At 42.7% G+C, this 27,098-nt stretch overlaps 2 protein-coding genes across 2 annotated transcripts in view; one reads left to right on the top strand and one right to left on the bottom strand.

Annotated features, from left to right (window-relative positions):
- Window positions 1–26,966, bottom strand: part of LOC137646050 (uncharacterized) — a 61,734-nt gene extending 34,768 nt beyond the window's left edge. The window contains exons 1-2 of the mRNA XM_068379201.1: window positions 26,831–26,966; window positions 8,894–9,139 (exon numbers count right to left, since the gene is read on the bottom strand). Of these exons, the coding sequence (XP_068235302.1) occupies window positions 8,894–9,067 (174 nt within the window). The 5' untranslated portion in view covers window positions 9,068–9,139; window positions 26,831–26,966. The remainder of the gene's footprint in view (window positions 1–8,893; window positions 9,140–26,830) is intronic.
- Window positions 1–27,098, top strand: part of LOC137646049 (mediator of RNA polymerase II transcription subunit 23-like) — a 714,542-nt gene that overhangs the window by 275,142 nt on the left and 412,302 nt on the right. The window lies entirely within an intron of this gene.

Below are 27,098 nucleotides of genomic sequence, written 5' to 3'. Positions count from 1 at the left end.
CTCTGAATTTCTTTCAGAGTATGGATTTCGAAAGCCTCAAGAACTATACAGGCTGGAAATCCTCGCGTGTTTTCTTTAAACATTATGCGAAACAAGTGCACGAAGTGAAACATTTTGTGGTAGCCGCAGGTAGTGTTATGAAACCTGCTCTGAACTCTGCTTAGAACAGTGAGTTATTAGGGACTCTAACTCGTCGGGTGCCTATGTTGACCCTCAAGTGATACGTAGTGAAGCAGAAACCACCTTGTGTTTTCTTTAACTGTTCTTACCTCAGGTGAAATGTCATAGTAGATTACCACATGAGTGCTACATGCCACGTGCATGACGTGTGTTACATAAAGACTAACGTTCCGTAGAACGAGTGCCTACTAATACTTGATTCTTCCCTTTCAGACTCAAGAGCACGCCTTTATGACTATGTACATTTTTATCAATGTAAATGTTTTTTACTATTTATTGCATGACATGTATTGATTTACCTGCAATTATATAATAAAATGTCTATTTTATTACTTGTGCGTCTCCCTTGCTCCTTTCTTACTATGAAATATACTAATTGTCATAGTTTTATTACCCTTTATTCTTGGTTAAGGAAAATGCCAGGATTTACTCCGGGCATTTATTTATATAGAGCAAGTAAGTTTCCTTAGCGAATACTTACTCAATTATGAAGATGAGTCAACTCCATACACGAAGTGTTCAACCACCACTTCTTCAAGTTTGTTTCGACGCGAATACCAAATCGCTCTGACTTATCTTATGGATCTCATTGTTCCTTCAGCCTATATGAATAGCCTTCCCATGACCACTTTGATCTTAGCATAGCCCGTGGGGACTTCCATGCCAGGGGGGCAGGAAGGCAACTGCCTCACGGTAGCTCTAGTATAGACCACTATGCTTTCGGCTCAATGTTTTGGCACTCACTTATAAAGGGAAAAAGTCTACCACGATACACTAATTCTCTGGTACTCTTCCATCAGGACGCCATGGCTTGAGCCCAAAAAACGGATTTTGAGCGAAGCGAAAAATCTATTTTTGGGTGAGATAGCCATGGCGTCCTGATGGACCCACCCTGTCTGTTATCAGGTCCCGCCCTGCGCGGCTGTATCATGGTGATGAGCAAGCTCCAGACTTTCGGAATGAGGACGGACGTGACGTCATCAAAAGCAATGGCGTCCGTCTGTTTACATCGCGAGTACCGATATCGCCACATCTAGATCGGCTGCGGCTCAGCTCCCAGCCACTCCCTGTCCGCCATATTGAAGCGTTAACTCTATATGGGGTGCAGATAGCTATGTGGCACGTTTATACATGCGTGTCCCCTGTTGATACACGATGTCTTAAGGGGAAACCCTTAGGATACTCGCTCCAGAAGTTAGAATTCTGTGATAACCTGTGGTTTAATTCTCTGGGAAAATCCTAGTACATAGTGATTACCCAAGGAAGCTACCAAAAAGGATACTTCCATCAGGACGCCATGGCTATCTCACCCAAAAATAGATTTTTCGCTTCGCTCAAAATCCGTTACATATGTGTGTGTGTGCGCGTATGTGTGTGTGTTAGGCCTATGTCTGTCTGTCTGTCTATCTGTATGTATGTATGTATGTATGTATGTATGTATGTATGTATGTATGTATATATATATATATATATATATATATATATATATATATATATATATATATATATATATATACATATATATATATATATATATATATATATATATATATATATATATATATATATATATATATATATATATATATATATATATATATATATATATATATATATACACACACAGTCAGCCCTCAGTAATCACGGGGGTTAGGTAATAGACACACCAACAAAGAGTAAAAGAATAGCATAATCTTGGGACATAAATTCCAACTCCCCTAACCAACCAACCAACCAGGACCTTGCACTACATTCTTTTCACGTAGTTCACTAATTGTACTTCATATTATATAAAAAAAAATAACTGTATAACAAAGAACTGTACAAACTTGTATTTCTAGTCTTCACAATCCCAAATCCTAATCAAGTTTAATGATACATATAATTCACATATGAGTAGTTTTCACTTTAATATGATTTCCCTCCTCCCTCTCTTTACATTTCCTTTCATTATTTCTGTCTACATATGTTCTGTTTATTATTTCACTTTAATATTTTATACCTTTCTGCATAATATATTACAAGTATTTTAGTTTAAATAATTGGAATTAAAAAATAGACTTTAATCCCCACTCAGTAAAATATTATCATATAATATTTCATTTTCTATGCTTCCTTCTTTTCTGATTAGTTTTCATTTAAATTCTTCACAAATTTCTATTGTTCTCTTCAGTCTTTGTTTATTCCTTATAACCTTTCTTATTACATATTATCCTTATTTCCTTTGTTTCTGTATTTCTCATAATATTCTATGTGTTAATTTCATTTAATGCAGATTTTATATAGATGAATTTACAGCATAAAACAAGGATATTTTCTGTATCTTCAGAGCTGAAGTATTTCAGGCTCTATTTTATTGTTAGCTATGCTCTCCAAAAAGCTTACAGTACTGCGATTTGTTTGTGTTATTAAGATTTTTCCCCTATCTCTTATTTGTTAACAAAAATTTAGAATTTTTTTTAAAAACAAATCTCTTTAACGTAATATAACCAGAGAACATGAAATATGTTCAACTCTACATTTCATTTCTTTTCTATTTGTAAAAAGCAAAGTGATTACAAAAAAAAGTTGCATGTATTGAATCTTTGAGGAGCTAACTGGCTCAAAGGTAAATATCATTTAAACTAAAAATTTAAAGGGAAAGTTTATTATATTTGAACAAGTTTCATGCTATCACTAGATGGTAATTTTAAAAAGTGTTCTTGTTTAAAAAAAAAGGCTTTTTTTTTTTCATTGACAAATAAGGAATTTATGGTTTTGACAAATTCTACATAAATTCTAATTTGATTATTTTTCTTTCTTGAAATAATAATTCTTCTCGAAAAACATTACTCAAGCATACAATAGTTAACAACACTAAAAATTTTTACTTTTTTGTGTGAGAGAGAGAGAGAGAGAGAGAGAGAGAGAGAGAGAGAGAGAGAGAGAGAGAGAGAGAGAGAGAGAGAGAGAGAGAGAGAGAGTGAGTGTGTTATGAGAAGTTACAAGGATTTTGGAAGCTTCAAAGACTTTTTAGCCCATCCGCAGAGACTCTGTTTGCTCTTTGTTTGGGCAATTCACTTTAAGCATTTAGAGTGTTCTTACAATTTTGTCTAACTTATTCTTGAACTCTTTAGCCATGTTAATAATTACTACATCCGCTGGAAGTCTACTCCAAGTATTTTCTATTTTGCATGTAAAGAAATTGCCATATTGAGTGGTGCTGTATCGTCTCAATTCTAGTTTGTATCCGTTACCTCTGGACTAATTTGTGGTAAGCGAGAATCGATTGTTGTAATCTACATTTGTTATTCCTATAAGAATTTTGAATGTCTCTATTAACTGTCCCCTTAGTTGTTGAGTTTGTAGACCAAATCAATTCAAACGTTCCACTCTCTGTCTGTATCCAAATTGCCGTAGTATTAGAACTAGTTTAGTGGCCCTAGCTTGTAATGCTTCCAGTCTATCTATATCCTTCTGGATATTTGGAGCCAAGAATTGGACACCGTATTCTAGATGGGGTCTTACTTTAACCGTGTTAATGTTTACTACATCAGCTGGAATTCTATTCCAAGTATTTTCTATTTTGTATGTAAAGAAATTGCTATATTGAGTGGTGCTGTATCATCTCAATTCTAGTTTGTATCCGTTACCTCTGGACTAATTTGTGGTAAGCGAGAATCGATTGTTGTAATCTACATTTGTTATTCCTTTAAGAATTTTGAATGTCTCTATTAACTGTCCCCTTAGTTATTGAGTTTGTAGACCAAATCAATTCAAACGTTCCACTCTCCATCTATATTCAAATTTCCGTAGTATTGGAACTAGTTTAGTGGCCCTAGCTTGTAATGCTTCCAGTTTATCTATATCCTTCTGGATATTTGGAGCCTAGGATATGACACCGTATTCTAGATGGGGTCTTACTAATGATGTGTACAGCTGTTGTAGTGTCCTTGTTTCTATATTTGAATTGTCTCTTTATGTACCTTATCAGTTTTTGTGCTTTCTTTTCAGCTTTTATGCTCTGTTTGGTGAACGTCAAATCCCTGCTGATAATAATACCGAGATCTTCCTCCTGGTCCACACTTTCTATTTGATTACTCAGCAGTGAGTAATCTGATCGTGGGTTACTAAACGGATTTTGAGCGAAGTGAAAAATCTATTTTCGGGTGAGATGGCCATGACGTCCTGATGGAAGGTTCCTTTAGTAGCTTCCCAAGGGTATTTATGACTACAGTGATATTCCCAGAGAATCAAACCAAAGGTTTCACAGAATTCTAACTTCTGGTGCGAGTACCCTTAAGATTACAGTACTCTCAAGGGTATCGTATATAAACAGGGGACGTATTCTTGACACGCCACATGGCAATCTGCACCCCGAATAGCCTTTACGCTTCGAGGGGGATACATGGCAGAATTAGAAGGGTAGCCGCAATAGAGGTTACCCTGGTTCCCCTACTACAATCGTATCACAACCGCGCCAACTCCCTCTGGCGGTTATTCCTTGTAGCATTGAGCATGGTGCTACAGATACAGTAGTTCAGGGAGGGAAACTGGCCCTCTTCAACACTCTCAACCAGGAAAACCTGCACCGGGCTTGGAGGGTCTCTGGGTGCCATACAGATGGTCTACAACAGTATTTTTCCTTCCAGAGGAGCTGCGGAAGGGTCATCCAGGCCAGCACCTGCCAGAACATGTGGTCGGACTCCTTCTGTTCGGCCTCTGAATATCTTGGACACGCTGCCCTGGGAAGTAGTTGTTATACCCAGAATTCTGATCCTGATCCACCCCCGAGCTCTCACCCATAGGAGCACGGGATGAGTGTTAATCATCTTTGAAGAGCCTAGACGTTCCCCTATTAGTCATCGAAGCCTTTCTCGTCGTCATTTATTCCCCCGATACTGAAGAGCTGTGGGACCTCTCCTGAGGATGGGAAAACATTCTAGCCAAGCAGTTCTTCAGCAAAATCTTGGAGTCCTTACTATTCCAGTGGGGGGTAGGAACTGCCAGCATGGAAGGTCTTGCATCCTCCCTGCGTATGGAGGATTCGGAAGTATCCTTGGGTAGACAGATGTGTGGAGGCTGCATGGGGGTGGGGGGTGGGGGGGGGGTAAAGAGTGTAACCTGGAGGAGTAAGATGCTTCTGACTTCTTTTCTTCTTGGTTATCATTATGGGCATCATCTCCAAACGGGAAAAATCCTGTTGTAATGCCTCGGCAGCTCCAGGTAGGTTGCACACCTTGGACCTAATAGGTGACACGATGATCAAGTCTGACGTTCCTGAGATGAGCACAGAACAGAAGACCTGCACCTCAGGTCAGGAGGAGGAGAGGAGAACTTTATTGGAATAATAGTCTCCAATGCAATACAAGGTGTGTTGGATGAAGCCGCTAGAAAATGCTTACCTGCAGGCGTCTGCGCCTACCCGGTCACCAGCAGACGAACTGCTCTCACCAACTCATCTAACCAAGGAGCATCCTTAATCAAGATCGGAACCGAGGACGGAGACTCACTGGGATGCCCACTGGCTGGAGACTGCCTACAAGGAGTCCATAGTTTCACCATCTGTTGAAGTGAAAGTGCTCTCTTACCTGATTGTATTGGAAACAGCATGCTGTCACACACTATCTTGTTAGAGCGAGTTTGTGAATAATACACTCTGAAAGAGCATTTAACTGCAGGTTCATAACCTGCATTCTTCTGCACTGCTTTGTGGGAGTGCGATGCTGCTGGGTGGTCACGCGATACTGGGCAATCGCTCGCTGCTAAATGGTAGTGTGTTGCTGGGTGCTCGTGTGCTACTGAGTGGAAGCTCACTGCTAGATGATCGCTTGCTGTTGGGTGGCCTTGCGTTGCTGTGCACTTGTATGCTGGCGGGTGGTTATGCATTGCTGGGTTGTCGCGAATAGCTGCCTTGCTGTGCGCTACCGGACACTCACGACCAGGAACTAGATCCCAACCCAAACTGGAAGACCTAGAGGAGGCTTCGTGGTTGCGTGCAGGTGGGTGATCACATGCCGAAGGGCGATTGCGTTCAGGAAGCAGGTAGCATGAGGAAAGGGAACCTCGTGTTCTGGATCTTGTTAAAATGCAGAAACTAGATGGGGTACTGCCTGTATGCGAGCTGAAACCGCATGACAAGGCAGAGTCTGCTTGCTCGCCAAGGCCTGGTAGTGCGTTAGGTTTGAGTGATGCTTTGAATCACTGCAGACTCTGGGAGACTCTGAATCGTGATGGACAATCTGGGCAATTCTCCTATCAGTGCTGCGAGATGTGGGTGGCAAGCGCTGGTCAGCGATGAGATGAGCAGAGCGCTCCAACGAAGATAGCAAGATCGCCTTGACTCCCTAGGGAGAGTGCCAAAAATTCCTGGACTGCAAAGCAGGAACAGGGCGAGGTGAAATGGGAGAGTGTCAAACTCACTGGGTGCAAGCATCATGATGTGGCGAACCATGCTACGAGGAACTAGAAAAAGGCATGGGTTTAGCCGGGCATCTTCTCAATGTCCCGCATGGCGGAGACCACTCCGGGGAGGACCTAACCAGCGAATGGGAAAGGTGACCCTCGGGACCGACAAGAACATGCCTCGGACTTTGCCCCGCTCCACAGGCTTACTGAACTCTAAACAAGGGGGAGCGTCATTGGCGGCAAGCTAAGCAATACCTGAGCCAGGCGATGTCAGGGAATTTGGAGACAGGGCTGAAGAGACAGCGTTTAGGTACGGGAGCAGGGAACTCATCATGTACAAAGCCTTCGAAGCCCTTCGGGGGGATATCAACATCCACCTCTGAGGAAGTTGGTCTGCAAAGGTCGTCATCAGAGAAAGACTTCCTTCTGGAGAAAGGCAACACCGCTTTGCTGTGGAAAAATTAAGTATAGTTAAGAAAAAGTACAAATTATTTTTCATATTTTCATTATACTATATTTGAAGTCTGTTATATTTTTAGTCCCTTCAACTAATTACACCTTTTTTTTTTGGGGGGGGGGCAGCACATACTACTCCCTGTGGAGTTTGAAGTGAAAACTAGAAGTCAAACATAAAGTGGCATAGAAAAGTTTTCAGTGGCAGCCAAACTTTTGTGTTGTCAATGCCCAAACCTGGTTGACTGTTCATGCAAATAATGAACCACAGTGTTTCGAGGTTCTCCTTTAAGCTTGAAGTCTTTCCTGTCATAAGTCTGGAATTTGCTCTGGAATAATACTGCATGATCCTGCACCTAATTATGTTGCTAGTCAGCCGGGAGAAGACTGTTAAAAGCAAGTTTGCCTGGAGCTTCTAGTTTTGCCTTGTTTTATAAACCCTTTGATCGTGAGGCAAGCTACTTATATTTGAATGTATCCCAAACAGATACCCGGCTAGGGTGTACCTTTGTTTACACTTACATCTGGAACCCATAAGTGTGTCCAGCATGTGAATAGTTCTTGTTTTTTGTTATTCAAAACACTTTTTTTTTTTGTCTTGTTAACTTTTAGAGGGTTGATTCCTATGAGGCTCTGCCATGGATATATCTAGGTCTCTGCCTTTGTTTATTGAAGATCTGACTTTTCATACTATAGTTTTGTATTTTTTCTCTCAGGAATGATATCAATTTTTTTGTTCCCTTTACAAAATAAATATTTTTCTTTTTTTTATGAAGACAGCATTTCATTCCAGTTCCTTTCACCATTGTGTCCCCTTCTCAGCCAGTATTTTTTTTTCTTAGTATCATTGTTTTTCCACTTTTTTTGTTTCTTAAATAACCTGAAAACGGCTTATCTCTGAAGAATATAATGCAATTATATTTTTAGCTGGGTCTCCTTGCCAAGTACAGTATAAATCAAGGGGTGGTGCCCAGTGCTCCATTCTCTTGACCTTTTACCTAGATTTTTGTGTAGTGAACATTGAAGTGTGGTCGGTATTCGGACACTAGGCAGTTCAGGTGCTACTACTGGTCACAGTCCGCAAACCACTAAATCGCTAGCTGAAGCAGCAACGCCCTTCGAACCTAAGGGTTGTCCAGGGGTTAAAGGGTCACCACTCCCACTCAATCGGTCCCCTGAGGAGACCAAGGGAGAAGAAGCTTCGGGTAGAGATTGAAGGGTGGAAAAGAAAGTCATAGTTTCTTCAACATTGAGGATGACCCCAAATAAGAAGAATCCATCTTTGAATTCTACTTGTGCCACCTGCTAAACTTCTCCCATTAGGAGGATGACTATTCCATATGCTCCTCACAGATATCGTCCTGGTTACATGGTGGTCCTCAACGGGTCGGGGACAGCGCATGGAGTCTGTCTCAACAAGAGACATGAAGGTACCGCATTTGTGCCCTTCAAGTCCAGGACAAGTCTGCAAGGCGACCAGAAAGAAGAAAAACATTCACAACCTGAAAGGAGAAAAAAAAAGATACTGTAAGTCTGATAATGGCCAGTCAGTATGGGCAGTGGAAAGAGATGAACATTGAATCTCAGCCGAGCCAAAAGCAAAAGTGACGAGACAATACTGGTGTGTGTGGGTGTGTGTGAGGGGGGGGGTAGCCGGTACTACCCCCTACCCTCCCTATCTATAGGTGGGGTACTTACACCATGCTAAAAGTCTTATGGCTAGTCTTTTAGCTTTGCCGAAAGTATATCCCCTAAAAAAGAGTGAAAGCGTTTGTATTTAGTGTCAGAACAACTTTTTACTAATTAAGATTATAAAAGTTCGCTTGATTTACACTTGAATATCATCTTCACAGTAAACTACATTATTACTTACCAATCCAATGAATGCTATACACAGAAACACTGTTCTAATGAACAGCATAAATGTAGGCAGAAATCCAACTGTTGACTGCTGACGTGATCTGGGCATCTTTCCTCCTAAAAGACCTGCTTGATCAAATACAATATCTTCTTCAAAGGGATCGTTATCTTCTGTATGGTCTGCCATAGTACCTAATCGCTTGAACTGACGATAAATTGTGAAGTTGGTAAGGAACAGAAGTTTCAATACTATTGGCCCCTGCAAATAATAAAAAGATTATACCAAAGATAATTCAACTCCTTCAGAAAATTAATTACTTTATTATAAATATGACAAATCTTTTCAAGTAAATTGTGTTTAAGTCATTTACATAGGAGAATGATAACAGTGAAGCTGAGAATACAGAAATTATAAACTTATGACAGTGTTAATTGACCGACAGGCAATTACCTGCCAGAATCAGGGAGGCAACCGAACCTCCCACTGGTTCACTAAAACTCACTTAGATACCAGCTGGGACTTTCAAGGGGGTTGCTGTTAGCAGAAAAGTAAGGACTCAAGTTTGTACAATATAGTTAGGAAAAAATGTTATTTTCCTTAGTAAAATAAATTTTTGAATATACTTACCCGATGATCATATAGCTGCATCCCTGCTGCCCGACAGAAAAAATCTACGGGAGGAATACGCCAGCGATCGCTATACAGGTGGGGGTGTACATCAACAGCGCCATCTGTCAAGTAGGTACTCAAGTACTCGATGTCAACAACGAACCAATTTTCTCCTCTGTCCCACTGGTTCTCTATTGGGGAGGAAGGGTGGGTCCTTTAATTTATGATCATCAGGTAAGTATATTCAAAAATTTATTTTACTAAGGAAAATAACATTTTTCAATATCAAACTTACCCGATGATCATATAGCTGATTCACACCCAGGGGGGTGGGTAGAGACCAGCATAACAAGTTGACATTATGAGCTAAGTATTCCGTATTTTATTTTAGCAGTTATTCAAAATAACAAGCATAAAATAAATAAGTAAAATAAATAAGTACCTGGTAAGGAAGACGACTTGAACAATTACTCTGCCTTTTTAAGTACGTCTTCCTTACTGAGCCTCGCGATCCTCATAGGATGCTGAGCGACTCCTAGGAGCTGAAGTATGAAGGGTTGCAACCCATACTAAAGGTCCTCATCAAAACCTTTAATCTAAGCGCTTCTCAAGAAATGATTTTGACCACCCGCCAAATCAAGTAGGATGCGAAAGGCTTCTTAGCCTTCCGGACAACCCAAAAATATTTCAAGAGAAAGATTAAAAAGGTTTTGGAATTAGGGAATTGTAGTGGTGGAGCCCCCACCACTACTGCACTCGTTGCTACGAATGGTCCCAGAGTGTAGCAGTTCTCGTAAAGAGACTGGACATTCTTAAGATAAAAGACGCGAACACTGATTTGCTTTTCCAATAGGTTGCGTCGAATATATTTTGCAGAGATCTATTTTGTTTAAAGGCCACGGAAGTTGTGACAGCTCTAACTTCGTGTGTCCTTACCTTCAGCCAAGCTTGGTCTTCCTCATTCAGAAGGGAATGAGCTTCTCGTATTAACAGTCTGATAAAAATAGGATAAAGAATTCTCTGACATAGGCAAAGATGAATTCTTAACTGAACACCATAAAGCTTCAGACGGGCCTCGTAAAGGTTTTAAAATAGAACTTAAGAGCTCTTACAGGACATAATACTCTTTTTAGTTCATTTCCAACCATACGATAAGTTTGGAATATCGAACGATATTGGTCAAGGCCGAGAAGGCAGCTCGTGTTTGGCTAGAAAACCAAGATGTAGAACATGTAGCCGTTTCGGATGAGAATCCGATGTTCTTGCTGAAGGCATGAATCTCACTGACTCTTTTAGCTGTGGTTAAGCATATCAGGAAAAGAGTCTTAAAGGTGAGATCTTTCAGGGAGGCTGATTGAAGTGGTTCGAACCTGTCTAACATAAGGAATCTTAGAACCACGTTTAAATTCCAACCAGGTGTAACCAAACGACGCTCCTTCGTGGTCTCAAAAGCCTTAAGGAGGTCCTGTAGATCTTTATTGTTGGAAAGATCTAAGCCTCTGTGACGGAAGACTGATGCCAACATGCTTCTGTAACCCTTGATAGTGGGAGCTGAAAGAGATCGCTCTTTCCTCAGATATAAGAGGAAGTCAGCTATTTGAGTTACAGAGGTACTGGTCGAGGATACGGATACTGACTTGCACCAGTTTCTAAAGATTTCCCACTTCGATTGGTAGACTCTAAGGGTGGATGTTCTCCTTGCTCTAGCAATCGCTCTGGTTGCCTCCTTCGAAAAACCTCTAGTTCTCGAGAGTCTTTCGATACTCTGAAGGCAGTGAGACGAAGAGCGTGGAGGCCTTGGAGTACCTTCTTTACGCGTGGCAGACGTAGCAGGTCCACCCTTAGGGGAAGAGTTCTGGGAACGTCTACTAGCCATCGAAGTACCTCGGTAAGTTATTCTCTCGCGGGCCAGAGGGAAGCAATTAGCGTCCACTTGTCCCTTCGTGAGAGGCGAACTTCTGCAGTACCTTGTTGACAATCTAGAACGGAGGGAATGCATATAGATCTAGATGAGACCAATCAAGTAGAAAGGCATCTAAAAGAACTACTGCTGGGTCCGGGATAGGTGAGCAAAGTATAGAGAGCCTCTTGGACATTGAGGTTGCGAAGAGATCTATGGTTGGCTGGCCCCAGGTGACCCAAAGTCTCTTGCATACATCCTAGTGGAGGGTCCAATATGTTGGAATTATTGTCCCTTCCTACTGAGACAATCTGCTAAGACATTCAAGTTGCCTTGGAAGAAACTTGTTACTAGTGAAAAGTCTAGACCTGTTGAACAGGAGAGGAGGTCACTTGCGAACTCGTACCATGTCAGAGAATAGGTCCCTCCTTGCTAGGAGATGTACATCAAAGCAGTGAGTTGACCGTGTTCACCTCCACTACTTTGCCTTGAAGGAGAGACCTGAAGCTTTTCCAGGTCAGACGTACTGCCAGAAGCTTCTTGCAGTTGAAATGCATTGTCCTTTGACTCGAGTTCCATAATCCCGAGCATTCCCTACCGCCTAAGGTCGCACCCCAGCCTACGTCCGATGCGTCTGAGAAGAGAACATGGTTGGGAGTCTGAACAGTCAGGGGAAGACCCTATCAAAGGTTGATAAAGTCCTTTCATCCAGTCAGACCAGACTTATCTTCCGGAAACCGGGATCTAGACCGCTTCTAGCGTCTTGTCCTTTTCCAGTGAAGAGCTAGATGAAACCGAAGAGGACGGAGGTGTAGTCTTCCAAGTGACACCAATTGAACCACGGATGACAGTGTCTTAACTTTGATAGTCTCGTACTGTTTTCAAAGATGAACTAACGTTTAGTTTAGTCTCCGCAGTTGTTGACGTTCAGAACGTTCAACATGTGCTCTATCGTTACGATAGAGAGAGAGTATTTCACGGTTTCACGTTGCAGTAAGAGTAAACCGATTCTAGCGTTTCGTTCATTCTTTCTTAGCTTAAATGGTTTTAATTCTAATAAAGGAACTTTTTATTTGGGAAACCTTTCAGTTTTTTCCTTTAGCAAATAATATGTTTTAACGATATATAATTGGGCTCTTCTCTCGGTTCTAAGTCAAGAGAGAAGAGAGAGAGAGATAGAGACGGAGGGAGAGAGAGGAGAATAAACGTTTCGTTCAAGCGGGTAACGTTGTTCTCGTTTTTCACTGTAGGGGAAGAAGGTAAAACGTTTCTAGAGTTTTATTCTTGTTCCCAGGCTTTATGCGGTGAGAGATTTTAAACGTAGTTTATTTGATCTAGTGTTTAGTCTCTTTTCCAGCCACTGAATTCTTTATCTTTCATTATGTTTTTCTGTTGCATTGTAAAACTGTTTTCGCAATTACTACCTTTTAATGAAGGATAGGATTGCGTGTTTCAGGTACAAATCACTTAAAGTTTCGATTTCAGTGAAATAAGTGCAAACAGAAAATCAAAAGTGATAAAGCGATATGCGCAAAGTGTTACAGTGTTGCGTTCGAGGGTTCGTCTGTTCGTGCCAGTTGTTCACCTAGTCCGATACCTCTTACAAGCTCCCAAGCCCAGGGGAGAAGTAATGTCGAAGGACTTATGGGTTCCACAGGCCTTGATCGACGAACAGACGTTTCCCTCGGTGGTTTCGGGTGTATCTACACACGTTGCCGACGTGATCGCCCCACCCACATAAAGACGAGAGAGCCCATTTATTCCTCGTCTGCGGAAGAGGTTTCTCGCAGAAACCATGGACCAAATCTTGCAGCTTTAAGTGCAAGTCGGTCCCTTCCGCGCAAGTCCAACGGCCTAGGTGTAGCCACTGGGTCAGTTCGGACTCGCTGCAGTCATCCGACGACTGCACACCTCCCAAGAGAGGCAAGGTGGTACCGCAACAGGCAGTAACTCCGTCTGTTGCCGCACCAGCTGTTTTAGACCCTCAGTCACAACGGACAGTAGCTCCGTTTGTTGCCGTCTTTTATAGACCCTAGTGGTCCATGCTGCAGACTATGCAGTCTCAGCTTGCTTCCTTCATGCAGGAGTATCGTGCTGAGAAGGTTGACAATGCACCTGTTAACCTACAACCTGCCACGGTTGTGCGCTTAGCAGATACTGCGGCTGCCTGCTCCCACACTCCACCTGTGAGAGCTCCACCACCGATGCGCAGTCGACCCTGCCAGACGCATGTTCATGCTGCACCCTCCGTTGACATGTGTGAGCTTCCGCATCAGCAGTGGGAAGGTGCTGTCAAGCTGCCGTGTTTTGCCGCAATGCGGCATGCTCCGCAACCCACGGCAGTCCCTCCCACGCACCAGCACTCCGCTTTTGTTGTTGCCAGCTCCCACACTCCGACTGCGGAGAAGGTTGACGATGCACCAGTTGGCCTACAGCCTACCACGGTTGTGCGCCCGGCATGGCTGCCTGCTCCCACACTCTTGTTGTGAGAGCTCCTCCATCCATGCGCAGTCGACCCTGCCAGACGTATGCTGACTCCCACAGACACACGGAGCACTCCGTTGCCGTGCGTGAGCTACCACAAGCTGCCGTGTTTTGACACGGTGTGTCAACCTCCGCAACACACTGTGGTTACCGCCACTCGCCCGCAGCAAACTAGTCAGTCAGGAGTTGAGGCTTCCCCACACAGCTTTGGTTGTTGCCAACTCACAGACTGTCAAACAGTTACATGACGTTGCATTCTGGTCTGCTATAAATACACCAGTGCTGTATGTCCTCACGCTCCTGTTGTGGTTGACAGTTCAGTTTTTGACAGTTCACAGACTGTCAAGCAGTTTCATAACGTTGCCTTCTGGTCTGCTGCTTATGCACCAGTGAAACCCTCACTGAGATAACCTAGCTTTTATCGGACATGGTTCCTGTAGATGAGAAATTGCTGTTCTCCCTCCTTCTGATATTCCCTTGAGGACTCTGTCATTTGGAGAGGAGCCTTAAGCTGCTTAGCCTCCTATGGACTTTAATTAAAGCATAACATGCTTCCAGGGAGGGTAAATGGTTCCGCTTCAGTCGCTAACCCCGTCTGTTGCCACACCTGCTCCCATAGACCTTGGGCTTTGTTGCAAGACATGCAGTCCAAGCTTAGTCCTTGATAGAGGATTTTTTACGGAGAAGAACCTTCTTGCCAACAACCTTCCTACCGGTTGGTTGTACGCCCTGTTGACGCTGAGATATCCTACTCACATCCGCCAGTTGAGATGGTTCCTCCTACGGTGCGACCCAGTGTGGGTTGCCAGTCGCACGTTGACGTTAAGCGACTCTCGGAGGTGGTTGTGGACGTTCAGTGTCTCACTAGGAAGACGTTCAACAACCAGCAGAGGTGACTTGTTGTGACGCAGTGCGGCAACCTCAGCAACCCGATAAGGGGTTGTCTGCACAACCCAGACAGTCTAGACAGTTTCGGGTTGTCGCTGTACTTCCTCGCTTCCCCATGGTTGACAGTTCACAGACTGTGCAGCAGTACCATGATCTTGTGTCCGGCTCCGTCACGCATCCACCAGTGCGACCGGATTCAGCGAGTCAGACGTTGCCCACTCCGTTGCCGTTTCCTCATCAGTTTCGGATGAGGAACCCTCTGATGAGGACATGGCTGAACAAGACGATCAACCCCCAGCCCTGCTATCCATCCAGAAGATGCTGAAGAAGGAACGCGGCCCTGTCAGGCTGTTGATGAGTCTGGTTAAGACACTGTCATCCGTGGTTCAATTGGTGTCACTTGGAAGACTACACCTCCGTCCTCTTCGGTTTCATCTAGCTCTTCACTGAAAAAGGACAAGACGCTAGAAGCGGTCTAGATCCCGGTTTCCGGAAGATAAGTCTGGTCTGACTGGATGAAAGGACTTTATCAACCTTTGATAGGGTCTTCCCCTGACTGTTCAGACTCCCAACCCCGTTCTCTTCTCAGACGCATCGGATGTAGGCTGGGGTGCGACCTTAGGCGGTAGGGAATGCTCGGGATTATGGAACTCGAGTCAAAGGACAATGCATTTCAACTGCAAGAAGCTTCTGGCAGTACGTCTGACCTAGAAAAGCTTCAGGTCTCTCCTCCAAGGCAAAGTAGTGGAGGTGAACACGGTCAACTCACTGCTTTGATGTACATCTCCTAGCAAGGAGGGACCTATTCTCTGACATGGTACGAGTTCACAAGTGACCTCCTCTCCTGTTCAACAGGTCTAGACTTTTCACTAGTAACAAGTTTCTTCCAAGGCAACTTGAATGTCTTAGCAGATTGTCTCAGTAGGAAGGGACAATAATTCCAACATATTGGACCCTCCACTAGGATGTATGCAAGAGACTTTGGGTCACCTGGGGCCAGCCAACCATAGATCTCTTCGCAACCTCAATGTCCAAGAGGCTCTCTATACTTTGCTCACCTATCCCGGACCCAGCAGTAGTTCTTTTAGATGCCTTTCTACTTGATTGGTCTCATCTAGATCTATATGCATTCCCTCCGTTCTAGATTGTCAACAAAGTACTGCAGAAGTTCGCCTCTCACGAAGGGACAAGTGGACGCTAATTGCTTCCCTCTGGCCCGCGAGAGAATAACTTACCGAGGTACTTCGATGGCTAGTAGACGTTCCCAGAACTCTTCCCCTAAGGGTGGACCTGCTACGTCTGCCACGCGTAAAGAAGGTACTCCAAGGCCTCCACGCTCTTCGTCTCACTGCCTTCAGAGTATCGAAAGACTCTCGAGAACTAGAGGTTTTTCGAAGGAGGCAACCAGAGCGATTGCTAGAGCAAGGAGAACATCCACCCTTAGAGTCTACCAATCGAAGTGGGAAATCTTTAGAAACTGGTGCAAGTCAGTATCCGTATCCTCGACCAGTACCTCTGTAACTCAAATAGCTGACTTCCTCTTATATCTGAGGAAAGAGCGATCTCTTTCAGCTCCCACTATCAAGGGTTACAGAAGCATGTTGGCATCAGTCTTCCGTCACAGAGGCTTAGATCTTTCCAACAATAAAGATCTACAGGACCTCGATAAGTCTTTTGAGACCACGAAGGAGCGTCGTTTGGTTACACCTGGTTGGAATTTAGACGTGGTTCTAAGATTCCTTATGTTAGACAGGTTCGAACCACTTCAATCAGCCTCCCTGAAAGATCTCACCTTTAAGACTCTTTTCCTGATATGCTTAACCACAGCTAAAAGAGTCAGTGAGATTCATGCCTTCAGCAAGAACATCGGATTCTCATCCGAAACGGCTACATGTTCTACATCTTGGTTTTCTAGCCAAACACGAGCTGCCTTCTCGGCCTTGACCAATATCGTTCGATATTCCAAACTTATCGTATGGTTGGAAATGAACTAAAAAGAGTATTATGTCCTGTAAGAGCTCTTAAGTTCTATTTTAAAACCTTTACGAGGCCCGTCTGAAGCTTTATGGTGTTCAGTTAAGAATTCATCTTTGCCTATGTCAGAGAATTCTTTATCCTATTTTTATCAGACTGTTAATACGAGAAGCTCATTCCCTTCTGAATGAGGAAGACCAAGCTTGGCTGAAGGTAAGGACACACGAAGTTAGAGCTGTCACAACTTCCGTGGCCTTTAAACAAAATAGATCTCTGCAAAATATATTCGACGCAACCTATTGGAAAAGCAAATCAGTGTTCGCGTCTTTTATCTTAAGAATGTCCAGTCTCTTTACGAGAACTGCTACACTCTGGGACCATTCGTAGCAACGAGTGCAGTAGTGGTGGGGGCTCCACCACTACAATTCCCTAATTCCAAAACCTTTTTAATCTTTCTCTTGAAATATTTTTGGGTTGTCCGGAAGGCTAAGAAGCCTTTCGCATCCTACTTGATTTGGCGGGTGGTCAAAATCATTTCTTGAGAAGCGCCTAGATTAAAGGTTTTGATGAGGACCTTTAGTATGGGTTGCAACCCTTCATACTTCAGCTCCTAGGAGTCGCTCAGCATCCTATGAGGATCGCGAGGCTCAGTAAGGAAGACGTACTTAAAAAGGCAGAGTAATTGTTCAAGTCGTCTTCCTTACCAGGTACTTATTTATTTTACTTATTTATTTTATGCTTGTTATTTTGAATAACTGCTAAAATAAAATACGGAATACTTAGCTCATAATGTCAACTTGTTATGCTGGTCTCTACCCACCCCCCTGGGTGTGAATCAGCTATATGATCATCGGGTAAGTTTGATATTGAAAAATGTTATTTTCCTTAGTAAAATAAATTTTTGAATATACTTACCCGATGATCATAAATTAAAGGACCCACCCTTCCTCCCCAATAGAGAACCAGTGGGACAGAGGAGAAAATTGGTTCGTTGTTGACATCGAGTACTTGAGTACCTACTTGACAGATGGCGCTGTTGATGTACACCCCCACCTGTATAGCGATCGCTGGCGTATTCCTCCCGTAGATTTTTTCTGTCGGGCAGCAGGGATGCAGCTATATGATCATCGGGTAAGTATATTCAAAAATTTATTTTACTAAGGAAAATAACATTTTTTATGATAAAACAAAGTTTTATGAATACTTACCTGGCAGTTATATATATACTGTAAAGCTATAGTCTCTGTCGTCCAACAGATTTTTCAAAACTCGCGGCAACCGCCGAGTGGTAGTTGTTCGGTTAGGTGGTTAACAACCCTTACAGGGTGGTACTTGGAATCATTCCCGTTTTCTGTTCCTCAGATCATCTCTTGCCCGACCTGTCTCCTGAGGGGAGGTGGGTGGGACTTAAAATACATATATAACTGCCAGGTAAGTATTCATAAAACTTCGTTTTATCATAAAAAATGACAAATCTGTAGATAATTTGTATTTTTCCTAACGATACAAACCTTAGCTATTTACACGGGGTAATTACTTTGGCGACAGCCGATGACGAGCCATAAAGTTTTAACGAGGGTTTCCTACCCCGCCGCTAGTTAGAGAGGGGTAGCTAGCTACCCCTCCCCCCCCTCAAACACACACCGGTGATTGATTTGCTTTACTTAGAGGTAGGACTTATCTTGGGGGACAGGGCTGGCGGGCACATAACTGTAAATAGCTAAAGTTTGTATCGTTACGAAAAATACAAATTATCTACGAAATTGTCATTTGTTCCGTAACTGAATACAAACCACGCTATTTACATGGGATGACTTAACCCTTAGGAAGGGAGGTAAGTCCCCTGCCATACTGGCTTTGGCTTGCCCGGGGGCCCCGAACCCGAGTTCATAAAGCAACTCAAGGGTTGGGGCCCCTGCGCCTCGCAGACAGCTGAGGGGCTGCTGCGGCCTACGTAAGTCGTGTGTGAAGGTGAGCAGTGACATGTCCTAGGAAGTTGACCTGGAGTTCTTTAGAAGGAAATCTAGGCTAGGACTTACCCAATACCACCTCATCAGGGTATGGGGACATGACAGTATTACAACTTAATACTGTACTAGGAACACAAGGAAGCATGGCTTACCTGCAGAAGTTCGAGGTCAGCTGTGCAAAGGACCCAGGATGCTGTTTTTCTCCAAGGGAGGAGAGGATGAAGAAAAGAAAAGGGCCAGACAGATCTTTTCATTCACACAGACTAAAACCGGGTAACAATGCCCTCAACCCTTTGCTACTTGTCCAGTTAGGAGCCTGAGGTTAGACCAGCTGTTGTGCAGCCACCAAAGGGCCGATAGAAAACGTATCGAGCCTTCTGTGTGTCACGTCTTGCAGGTAGTGGGCTGTGAAGGTGGTCTGACGCTTCCACACCCCAGCTTGCAGGACCTGCTTCACCGAAAAGTTCTTCTTGAAGGCCAGGGACATAGCTACGCCCCTGACATCATGCGCCCTAGGGTGCTGTGATGGAGGAGGGTCAGAACTCAAGGCCAGGTGAATCACCTTGCGGATCCAGGCCGAGATGGTATTCCTGGTGAGTGGTGACCCTCCTCTTCGTTTCCCCGGTGCTAACAAATAAGGGTCGCACCTGGGGGCGGACTGCAGCTGTTCTTTTAAGATACAACCTCAGACTCCTGACTGGGCACAGTAGGAGATGGTCTGGGTCATCTGTTACAGAACGAAGACTCGAGACGTGGAAAGAGTCGAACCTAGGGTTCGGCACTCCCGGCTTCTGAGTTAGCAACAAACTCAGGGACGAAGCCAAACGTTACCTCCCCCCATCCCCTTGAATGGGCGATGTCGTAGGAGAGACCATGCAGTTCGCTGACTCGCTTGGCCGAGGCCAAAGCTAGCAGGAACACCGTCTTCCAGGTAAGGTGGCGATCAGAAGTCTGGCGTAATGGTTCGTAAGGAGGCCTCTTAAGAGACATGAGGACCCGAACCACGTTCCAAGGAGGATTGATTGATTATTAGGTATTATCTGGCATCGTAACAGCAAAGGTCATTGATGCCATAGAATATCGTTAACTAATATTATGCATCTTATTTCAACTCATGATTAAATCTTATTAAATAAACCAGTATCCATAAGAAATTTAAAAAGGCAATCCACATTGCATTCAGGTCCCAAAATTTTAGATAGTATGTAAAAGCCACTGCTATCTTTACAATTATGAAAATGGCGTAATCGCTCGGTCAAGTAACTTGGACACTCGGTTAATATATGTTACACAGTCAGTGGCACCAAGCAATCTTCACAAAATGGCTGATGCTCTCCACTCATCAAAAAGCTGTGCGTCAATCTGGTGTGACCGATTCTCATTCGGCACAGTACCACTTCTCTTGACCTTTGCATGTCAAAATATGCCCTTGGATGAGATGATTTAACAATTTCACTCATTTTTTTTATTTTCCAACTTCCAATAAAAATTCCAAGTTTCTCTAAGTACGGACTGAATTATGGGGTACATATCTTTTGCAGGTAGTAAAAAGTTATTTCTTATACAGCTATGAACTGCATCCTTTGCCAGAGAGTCCGCTTCCTCATTTCCCTTTATATCGACATGAGCAGGAACCCAACAAAATTTAATATTCTTACCTCTATTTCCCAGTAGATATAGCCATTCAAGAATTTCGATTATTATTGGGTGCAGTGAATTGAAGTGGTTCATTGCCATCAATACACTCAAGGAGTCGCTAAAAATAACATAATCTTTATGAGGTAGCCGGAAGATTTCCTTGACTGCCATTAAAATAGCATAGCATTCAGCTGTAAAAATGGATGCTTGGTCAGGTAATCTAATGCTTCGATTAAAATTTGGAAAACATATCCCAAATCCAACGCCAGTGCTGGATTTGGATCTATCCGTAAAAACGAAAACAGAGTCCTTATGGCATTCTATGTGCTCCAAGAAAGTAACTCTCATTATCTCCTTGGATGTTTCTCATTTTGAATCTAATATACATTTACAGAAATCTACAGAGGGTAGATTCCATGGAGGTATTTTAGAGTACCCTACAGGTAAAATTTTACCCTTGGGATTTCATAGTCCTTCAAGGCTCTTAAAGCTCTATACCCTAACGGTTTAGGGTATCTAGGATGATTATCATAAAAACTAGTACATTTTAAATTAATAACAGTTTCATATGTGAGTGACTTTGGCAGCCTCTGAAGTCTAAACCAGTATCGAACCAGCGATGACTGGCGGTGAAGCTCCAAAGGCATTTCACAAGCATCTACTAACAGACTAGATATGGGAGATGACTTAAAAGCTCCACTAGCTAGTCTTACTCCAGCATTGTGTACAGAGTCTAATAATGCCAATGTTGTTTTTGTTGCTGAGGAATATATTTCACATCCATATGCAACTTTTGATGCAATTAATGCTTTGTAAAGCATTAGAAGGTGCTTTCGATCAGCACCCCAAGAAGTATGGGATAAAATTCTATTCAAATTAAGAGACTGAATACATTTAACTTTCAAATTTTTAATATGAGGAACCCATGTTAACTTACCGTCAAATAATAACCCTAAAAACAAGGCCTCATCTTTGCAAGAAATTCTTTTCCCATATATGTATAAGTCAGGGTCCGGATGAATACCTCTTATACGGCAGAAATGCATCGCCACAGTTTTCGAAGCTGAAAACTTGAATCCTCGTTTGGCAGCCCATTCTGTTACCCTATTAGTAGTTAGCTGAATCTTTCTTTCAGCAACAGCCATTCGTGATGCTGCAAATGAGATAGAGAGGTCATCGAAAAATAAGGTGTGCATGACATCATGAGGGATTACGTTACTAATACCATTTATGGATAAGGCAAATAATGTTACACTAAGGACACTGCCTTGTGAAACGCCGCCTTCTTGATTATGAATTGATGAGAATGTATTTCCTACTCTAACTTTAAATTGACGGTTACTCAGGAACGATCTAACAAACATTGGCAGTTCCCCTCTCAACCCAATTTCATGAATGGTTTGAAGAATACCATGTCTCCAGGTGGTATCATATGCCTTCTCCAAGTCAAAGAAAATAGATATGTGATGCTTTTTGCTGGCAAAAGCTTCACAAATTGATGCCTCTAATCTTGCTAAGACATCAAAGCAGGATCACATTCGTCGGAAGACACACTGTGATGGGTTAATAAGTCCTTTCTGTTCTAAAACCCATACCAGTCGTACGTTCACCATCTTTTCCATCAATTTACATATACATATGCAATCGGCCGATAGTTGGTCATAATTTTGCTATCTTTTCTAAGTTTCATAAAGGCTAAAATTATACAAATGCTCCAAATATTAGGGAATAGACTCTCTTTCCAAATTCTATTGATGATACTGAGTAAAAAAAATCTAGTTTCTGTGGGTAAATGTTTAATCATTGAATGATATTATCAATTCCAGGAGCCGAATCATTACATTTAGACAGGACTGACAAAAGCTCTTGTGTATGCGCAGGTGAGCGCTGGCGCGCTACCTCAGGAACTGCTGGAGGGCGCTGGGGCGCCGAAGGGCGTGGGCGCGCAGGGGGACCCTGGCGCGTAACAGGAACGGAGGCGAGAAAGCCTGAGGGTGAGCGCCGAGGCGCTAAGTCAGAAACAGCAGCAACATCGGCAGGTGAGCACTCAGGCGGTGCCTGGCGCTTGAGGGAAAGAGGCGCAGTTTTGCGCTCAAGCCCCTTTCAGCCCCGAAGGGCCCGGAGACTGCGCTGTGGCAGTATCAGGTGGCGCGTCACGCGCATCAGGAACTCTGGAAGTGGATGGTCTGGGCAACAGGTCACAATGTCCCGAAGGACAACCATCCTCCGGAGGGGATCGCGAACGATCCCTGGAAAGGTCTAGGTTGGTAGCTGGCAGGACAGGGGAACGGCGAGTCATCTCCTCCGCAGAGGACTGTGGCGACGAGGAGCCGAAGAGGCGCCTCTTAACCCCTTTGAAAGGGGAAGGAAGGCCTCTACGGCGAAGGGGAGGACGAGCCTTCACCCTTATACGCCCACGAGGGGCCGTGGGATCAGCAAGCTGACCATCGGTGGGCCTCCGAAGAGGAGTCTCTGTTAGTGAACTCCCCCGAGAGGGAGAATCACCAGCAGGAGAGACCGTGGGACTTAGCTCCTCCCTCGAAGGATGTTCGGAGGGGAAGTCTAAGCCTTCAGCTACCTCAGCCACAGGAACGGGTGTTTGGCTAGACCCACGGGATGTTTCCGTCACCACAACGTCAACCACAGACAGAGGATCTATCTCCGCTGAAGTTGGCGATTGTTTGACAGCCGCACCCAGTTTGATCATGTCAAACAGAGCTTCCTTGGAGGGCAAACCCTGTAGCTCCAAGGAAGCCCAAATCAGCCAAAGATCATTATTAGGCACAAATTCCTCCTCCGGGGGAGGAGGGGCAGCTGCCTCGCTATGGGAGGCAACAACCTCTCCCTCACCCCGGGATCGGTTAACAGCACTGCGGTCTACACTACCACTCACCGGCCTCTCGGGAGAGGCCGCTCGAGTGGGAGCTTCGGAGGAGGAAAGGGCGACGGAAGAAAAGGTCTTGGGATTTTCTCTCTTCCGAGAAACCTCCGAAGGAGAAATATCCCTTTTAGCCTTCTTCTTGCATCGCCGGGCAAACCTCTCCCAATGGGAGGTAGACCACTCCCTACACTCAATACATACGTTAGAACTATCACACCGTTGGCCCCTACACTGAGGGCATAAGGAGTGAGGATCAGTGTCCAAGGCCGACATAAAGGTACCACAAGGGCGGCCAGAAAGTCCAGGGCATGTACGCATGATGAGAAATAGAGGCCAACTTCACACACACTGAAAAGAGAAAGCAAACAAATTATGGCAGTCAATAACGGAGGAGAGCACAGACACGTCTGACGTCTCTCCGAGCCAAAAGTAAAGTGAGCTAATCACCGGTGTGGGTGAGGGGGGGGTTAGCTAGCTACCCCTCCCTACCACCCCCCCTTACTAGCGGCGGGGTAGGAAACCCTCGTTAAAACTTTTATGGCTCGTCGTTCAGCTACGCCAAAGTAATTACCCCATGTAAATAGCGTGGTTTGTATTTCAGTTACGTAACAAATCCCTATTAAATAGCGTCAGTTACGGAGCAAATGCCCAAATAAGGACAATTTCCTTATGTATGGGCTGTGATTACTTAATGAGAAGCAAACCACTGAATAAAAAAAAATGTCTCTGAACCTAATTCGTTCAAAGTAGATACAGTATTTTTTGTTTATGAAAAGTCTATGTAATATGGTAATCACAGGCAAAACAGTGCGAAATGCCTAATAATGATGAAGTAACCCATTTAATCTTGTTCAGATGAGAAATATATATATGGAGATTGCATTAGTTAACACATACAAATGGAATTAGTAGGATCAATTCACATAGAATACTTGAATATTCTGGGGAAAAATGAATCTCGGCTAACTTTGGAAGAAGGTAAGGGGAGAGGCTATGTACAAACGAATGAACAGGAATAATATTATTGGTAGAAAGAGTGAAGGAGTGGCTCATGCGCAGAAAGTTTAACGTGATTAATGTGCAACAAGCTATGTACACATGAATGGACAAGAGAGAATACATGAGAATTGTAAAATGTCAACAAACAAATGAGAAATATCTTGGGAGCACAGGATGCCAATATGTTGTGTAAATTTTGTGGGCTTTTTATGTCAGAAAATAATCATGGAGAAGAAAAGGTTAGTTTTACCATCATGTTTCAATTCCCTAGTAAATTTTCCCCACCCAAAACACCTGGTTCCTCAATGAGTGGCCTCTATTGCTCAAGGATATGTTACGGTATATTTCACAAACTATTCATTTGCGATGAAAATAAAGGTAATTTTCAAAGAAAATGGCAGTTTATCTTTATAAAACTGGTTTTTTCACTGGGAAATCTTTTCCTGTACTAAACTATAATAATAACATTGTTTCATTGATTATTGATCGGGGTTAATTTTGTCTCAAGACACCGGGAAAGGATAAGACCCAAAATGAATATATATCCCCCAGGCAGCAATTTGGCACTTGATGATATGAATAGGCTGCAGACTAAATTAAAAATACATAGATTCCATTATAAATATTCCAGACAGTGTCATCATCATCTTAACAGTCCCATTGAAACCAATGTATGTAAACTTCAAGAAAGTGTGCGTTCCTACCAAATCATCGCCTGAGTGGAATGCAGGTTGGGTTCCAGAAGGTACCCAGGTTTTCCCATTGCGGTCAAGATCCCCTATCTTTAAAATTACTGATTTCCAATGAAAAGGTGGTCAAAATCGTTCACAATACCCAGAACCATGGACAAATCCCATATTGGATTGGATCAATTAATTTAGGCTATATAGCATGGCACTAGGTCCTGTTATTGAACAAAAACTATAGTCATAACAAATAGTTTAATCTTGCTGATTACTATTTCCAGTCTCAATTACCCTGTCGTATGGGATACTTTGCCAAACTTAAAACTAGATTTAAAAATAATCAGGCAATTTATTATTAAACTTAATAGCTCTGCCAGCAAGTTATCAAATTTAAGTGCTTTCACTAAAAAGAGGGAAGTCCAAGTTTTCATTTGATATATAAATCTAAGCGGCGCTAGGTCTAGAAGTGCTTTTAAAATCAGAATTAGATTTGACCCACCTGAAATTACTAAGTCTCTCGATTTCATAAATCTCAAATTCCTCTTCAGACTGAGCTTTCATTTGTATATTAAAAACATAAATTATGTCATTATTACATCATCGACTGTATTCTACGTAGGAAGACGTCACCCAAACGTCACAATTTTTAATTAATTATGATTATCCATTTTACTTTGGACTACCATTTTAACAAAACTAGAATCACGTGACTTGAATACCAAATCAGGCGACAGATTTACTAGGAAACTGAACATTTTTCGACACTTTTCGCACAATTTCCACCGCTAATTTTTCAGTCTTTTGAGAGCCATGGAGGCGTATGAACCTTCAACTTCTATTGCGGTTTCTCATTTACCATCTACTTTGACATCAATTTCTGTAGATTTTCTCTCAAGTTCTTGTCTCAATTTAAATAATAGATTTTGTTTTGCATTATTGTGGTAACATCGAAAGAATAATAAATTACTGCCAAGATTTCGGTGTTATTAAAGATAAAAGTGACACTATTTGCCCCACCTGTGGTTCTAAGTGTCGACTTGATATTATATAAAAAGCATTTCAGTGTGACAGAGGGATGTTGTATTGAAAAACAATAAGCAAATGAAAATAAGGTGTAGTTTTTACATATCCATTTTCAAGAGAACTTAGTATGAAAAGTCTCATTTAAATAAAGATTCTAATTTGTTACTTGCATATAATTATATTGGTATTAAATTAGTTAAAAATTTGCTAAAGATGAATTAAGAATTTCTCACAATACTATAAATGAATAGTGCACATTCATTCGGGAGGTTATTGTGCATTCGATATTGAGTCTGAAAGATGCAGCTCACCTTTACCCTTCGACCCAAGTACACAAAGGGTTTTAGGCTGTCTTATATTTAATATGACTGCGTAAGGGGGAGTCACAGGGCGGGGCTAGCTTCTCCTGTTAGGTAATAATATGGTTACTAGGTTAGGTTAGGTAGTTTGTTTATGTTAGCTGATGGCCTTGTTTATTGTTAATTCTACATATGCCATTATTTGTATATCAAAACGGATTTCTTAATTCATTCCCCACCCAAAAACCCCAGTTTCCCACTGGGGTCCCCCCCCAAGAGAGGAAAGGTTAGATTATCAGGTAAAAATACTGTTCCTCCTCATAAAAGTCAACTTTAGATAAAGCACTATATAATTTACCAGAAAAAAATATCATCAAAATTATTAGTGGCGGAGCTACTGTACAGAATTACAGTTTGGGCATTGTAATATATAACCAGACCAACCAATTCGAAGTACAGTAAGGAAAGCTATTGTGTATGCAATTGTACATGAATTAAAAGTATTTTCCTATAAGCATCCCCAAGCTTGGCTAGCACACAATTATCTTACAAGCACAGTCTATTGAAAATGTGTTTAAATACACTTGAACGGGCTTACCTTTTACTTTAAAACTAACAAAATGCGATAAAAATTCGAGATAATCTTTCTATGACTGGTTTATGGTATGTGTTGCGTCGTGTTGACATAAAACCTGTCACCTTGTTTGTCGTCTGCTGGATGACGATCACGACGTTCTACCAACCTCTTAAAAGCTACTAAATGATGGCATCATCTTGATGTTCTTTATAACTTCATACCTTGAGCTCAACATTATTATTATCATTATTACTATCTGAGCTACAACCCTAGTTGGAAAAGCAGGATG

The sequence above is a fragment of the Palaemon carinicauda genome, chromosome 8 (assembly GCF_036898095.1).
Source record: "Palaemon carinicauda isolate YSFRI2023 chromosome 8, ASM3689809v2, whole genome shotgun sequence".
NCBI classification, from domain to species: Eukaryota; Metazoa; Arthropoda; class Malacostraca; order Decapoda; family Palaemonidae; genus Palaemon; species Palaemon carinicauda.
Note: the sequence above shows the minus strand (reverse complement) of the source record. Positions and strands in the feature narration are given on the sequence as shown.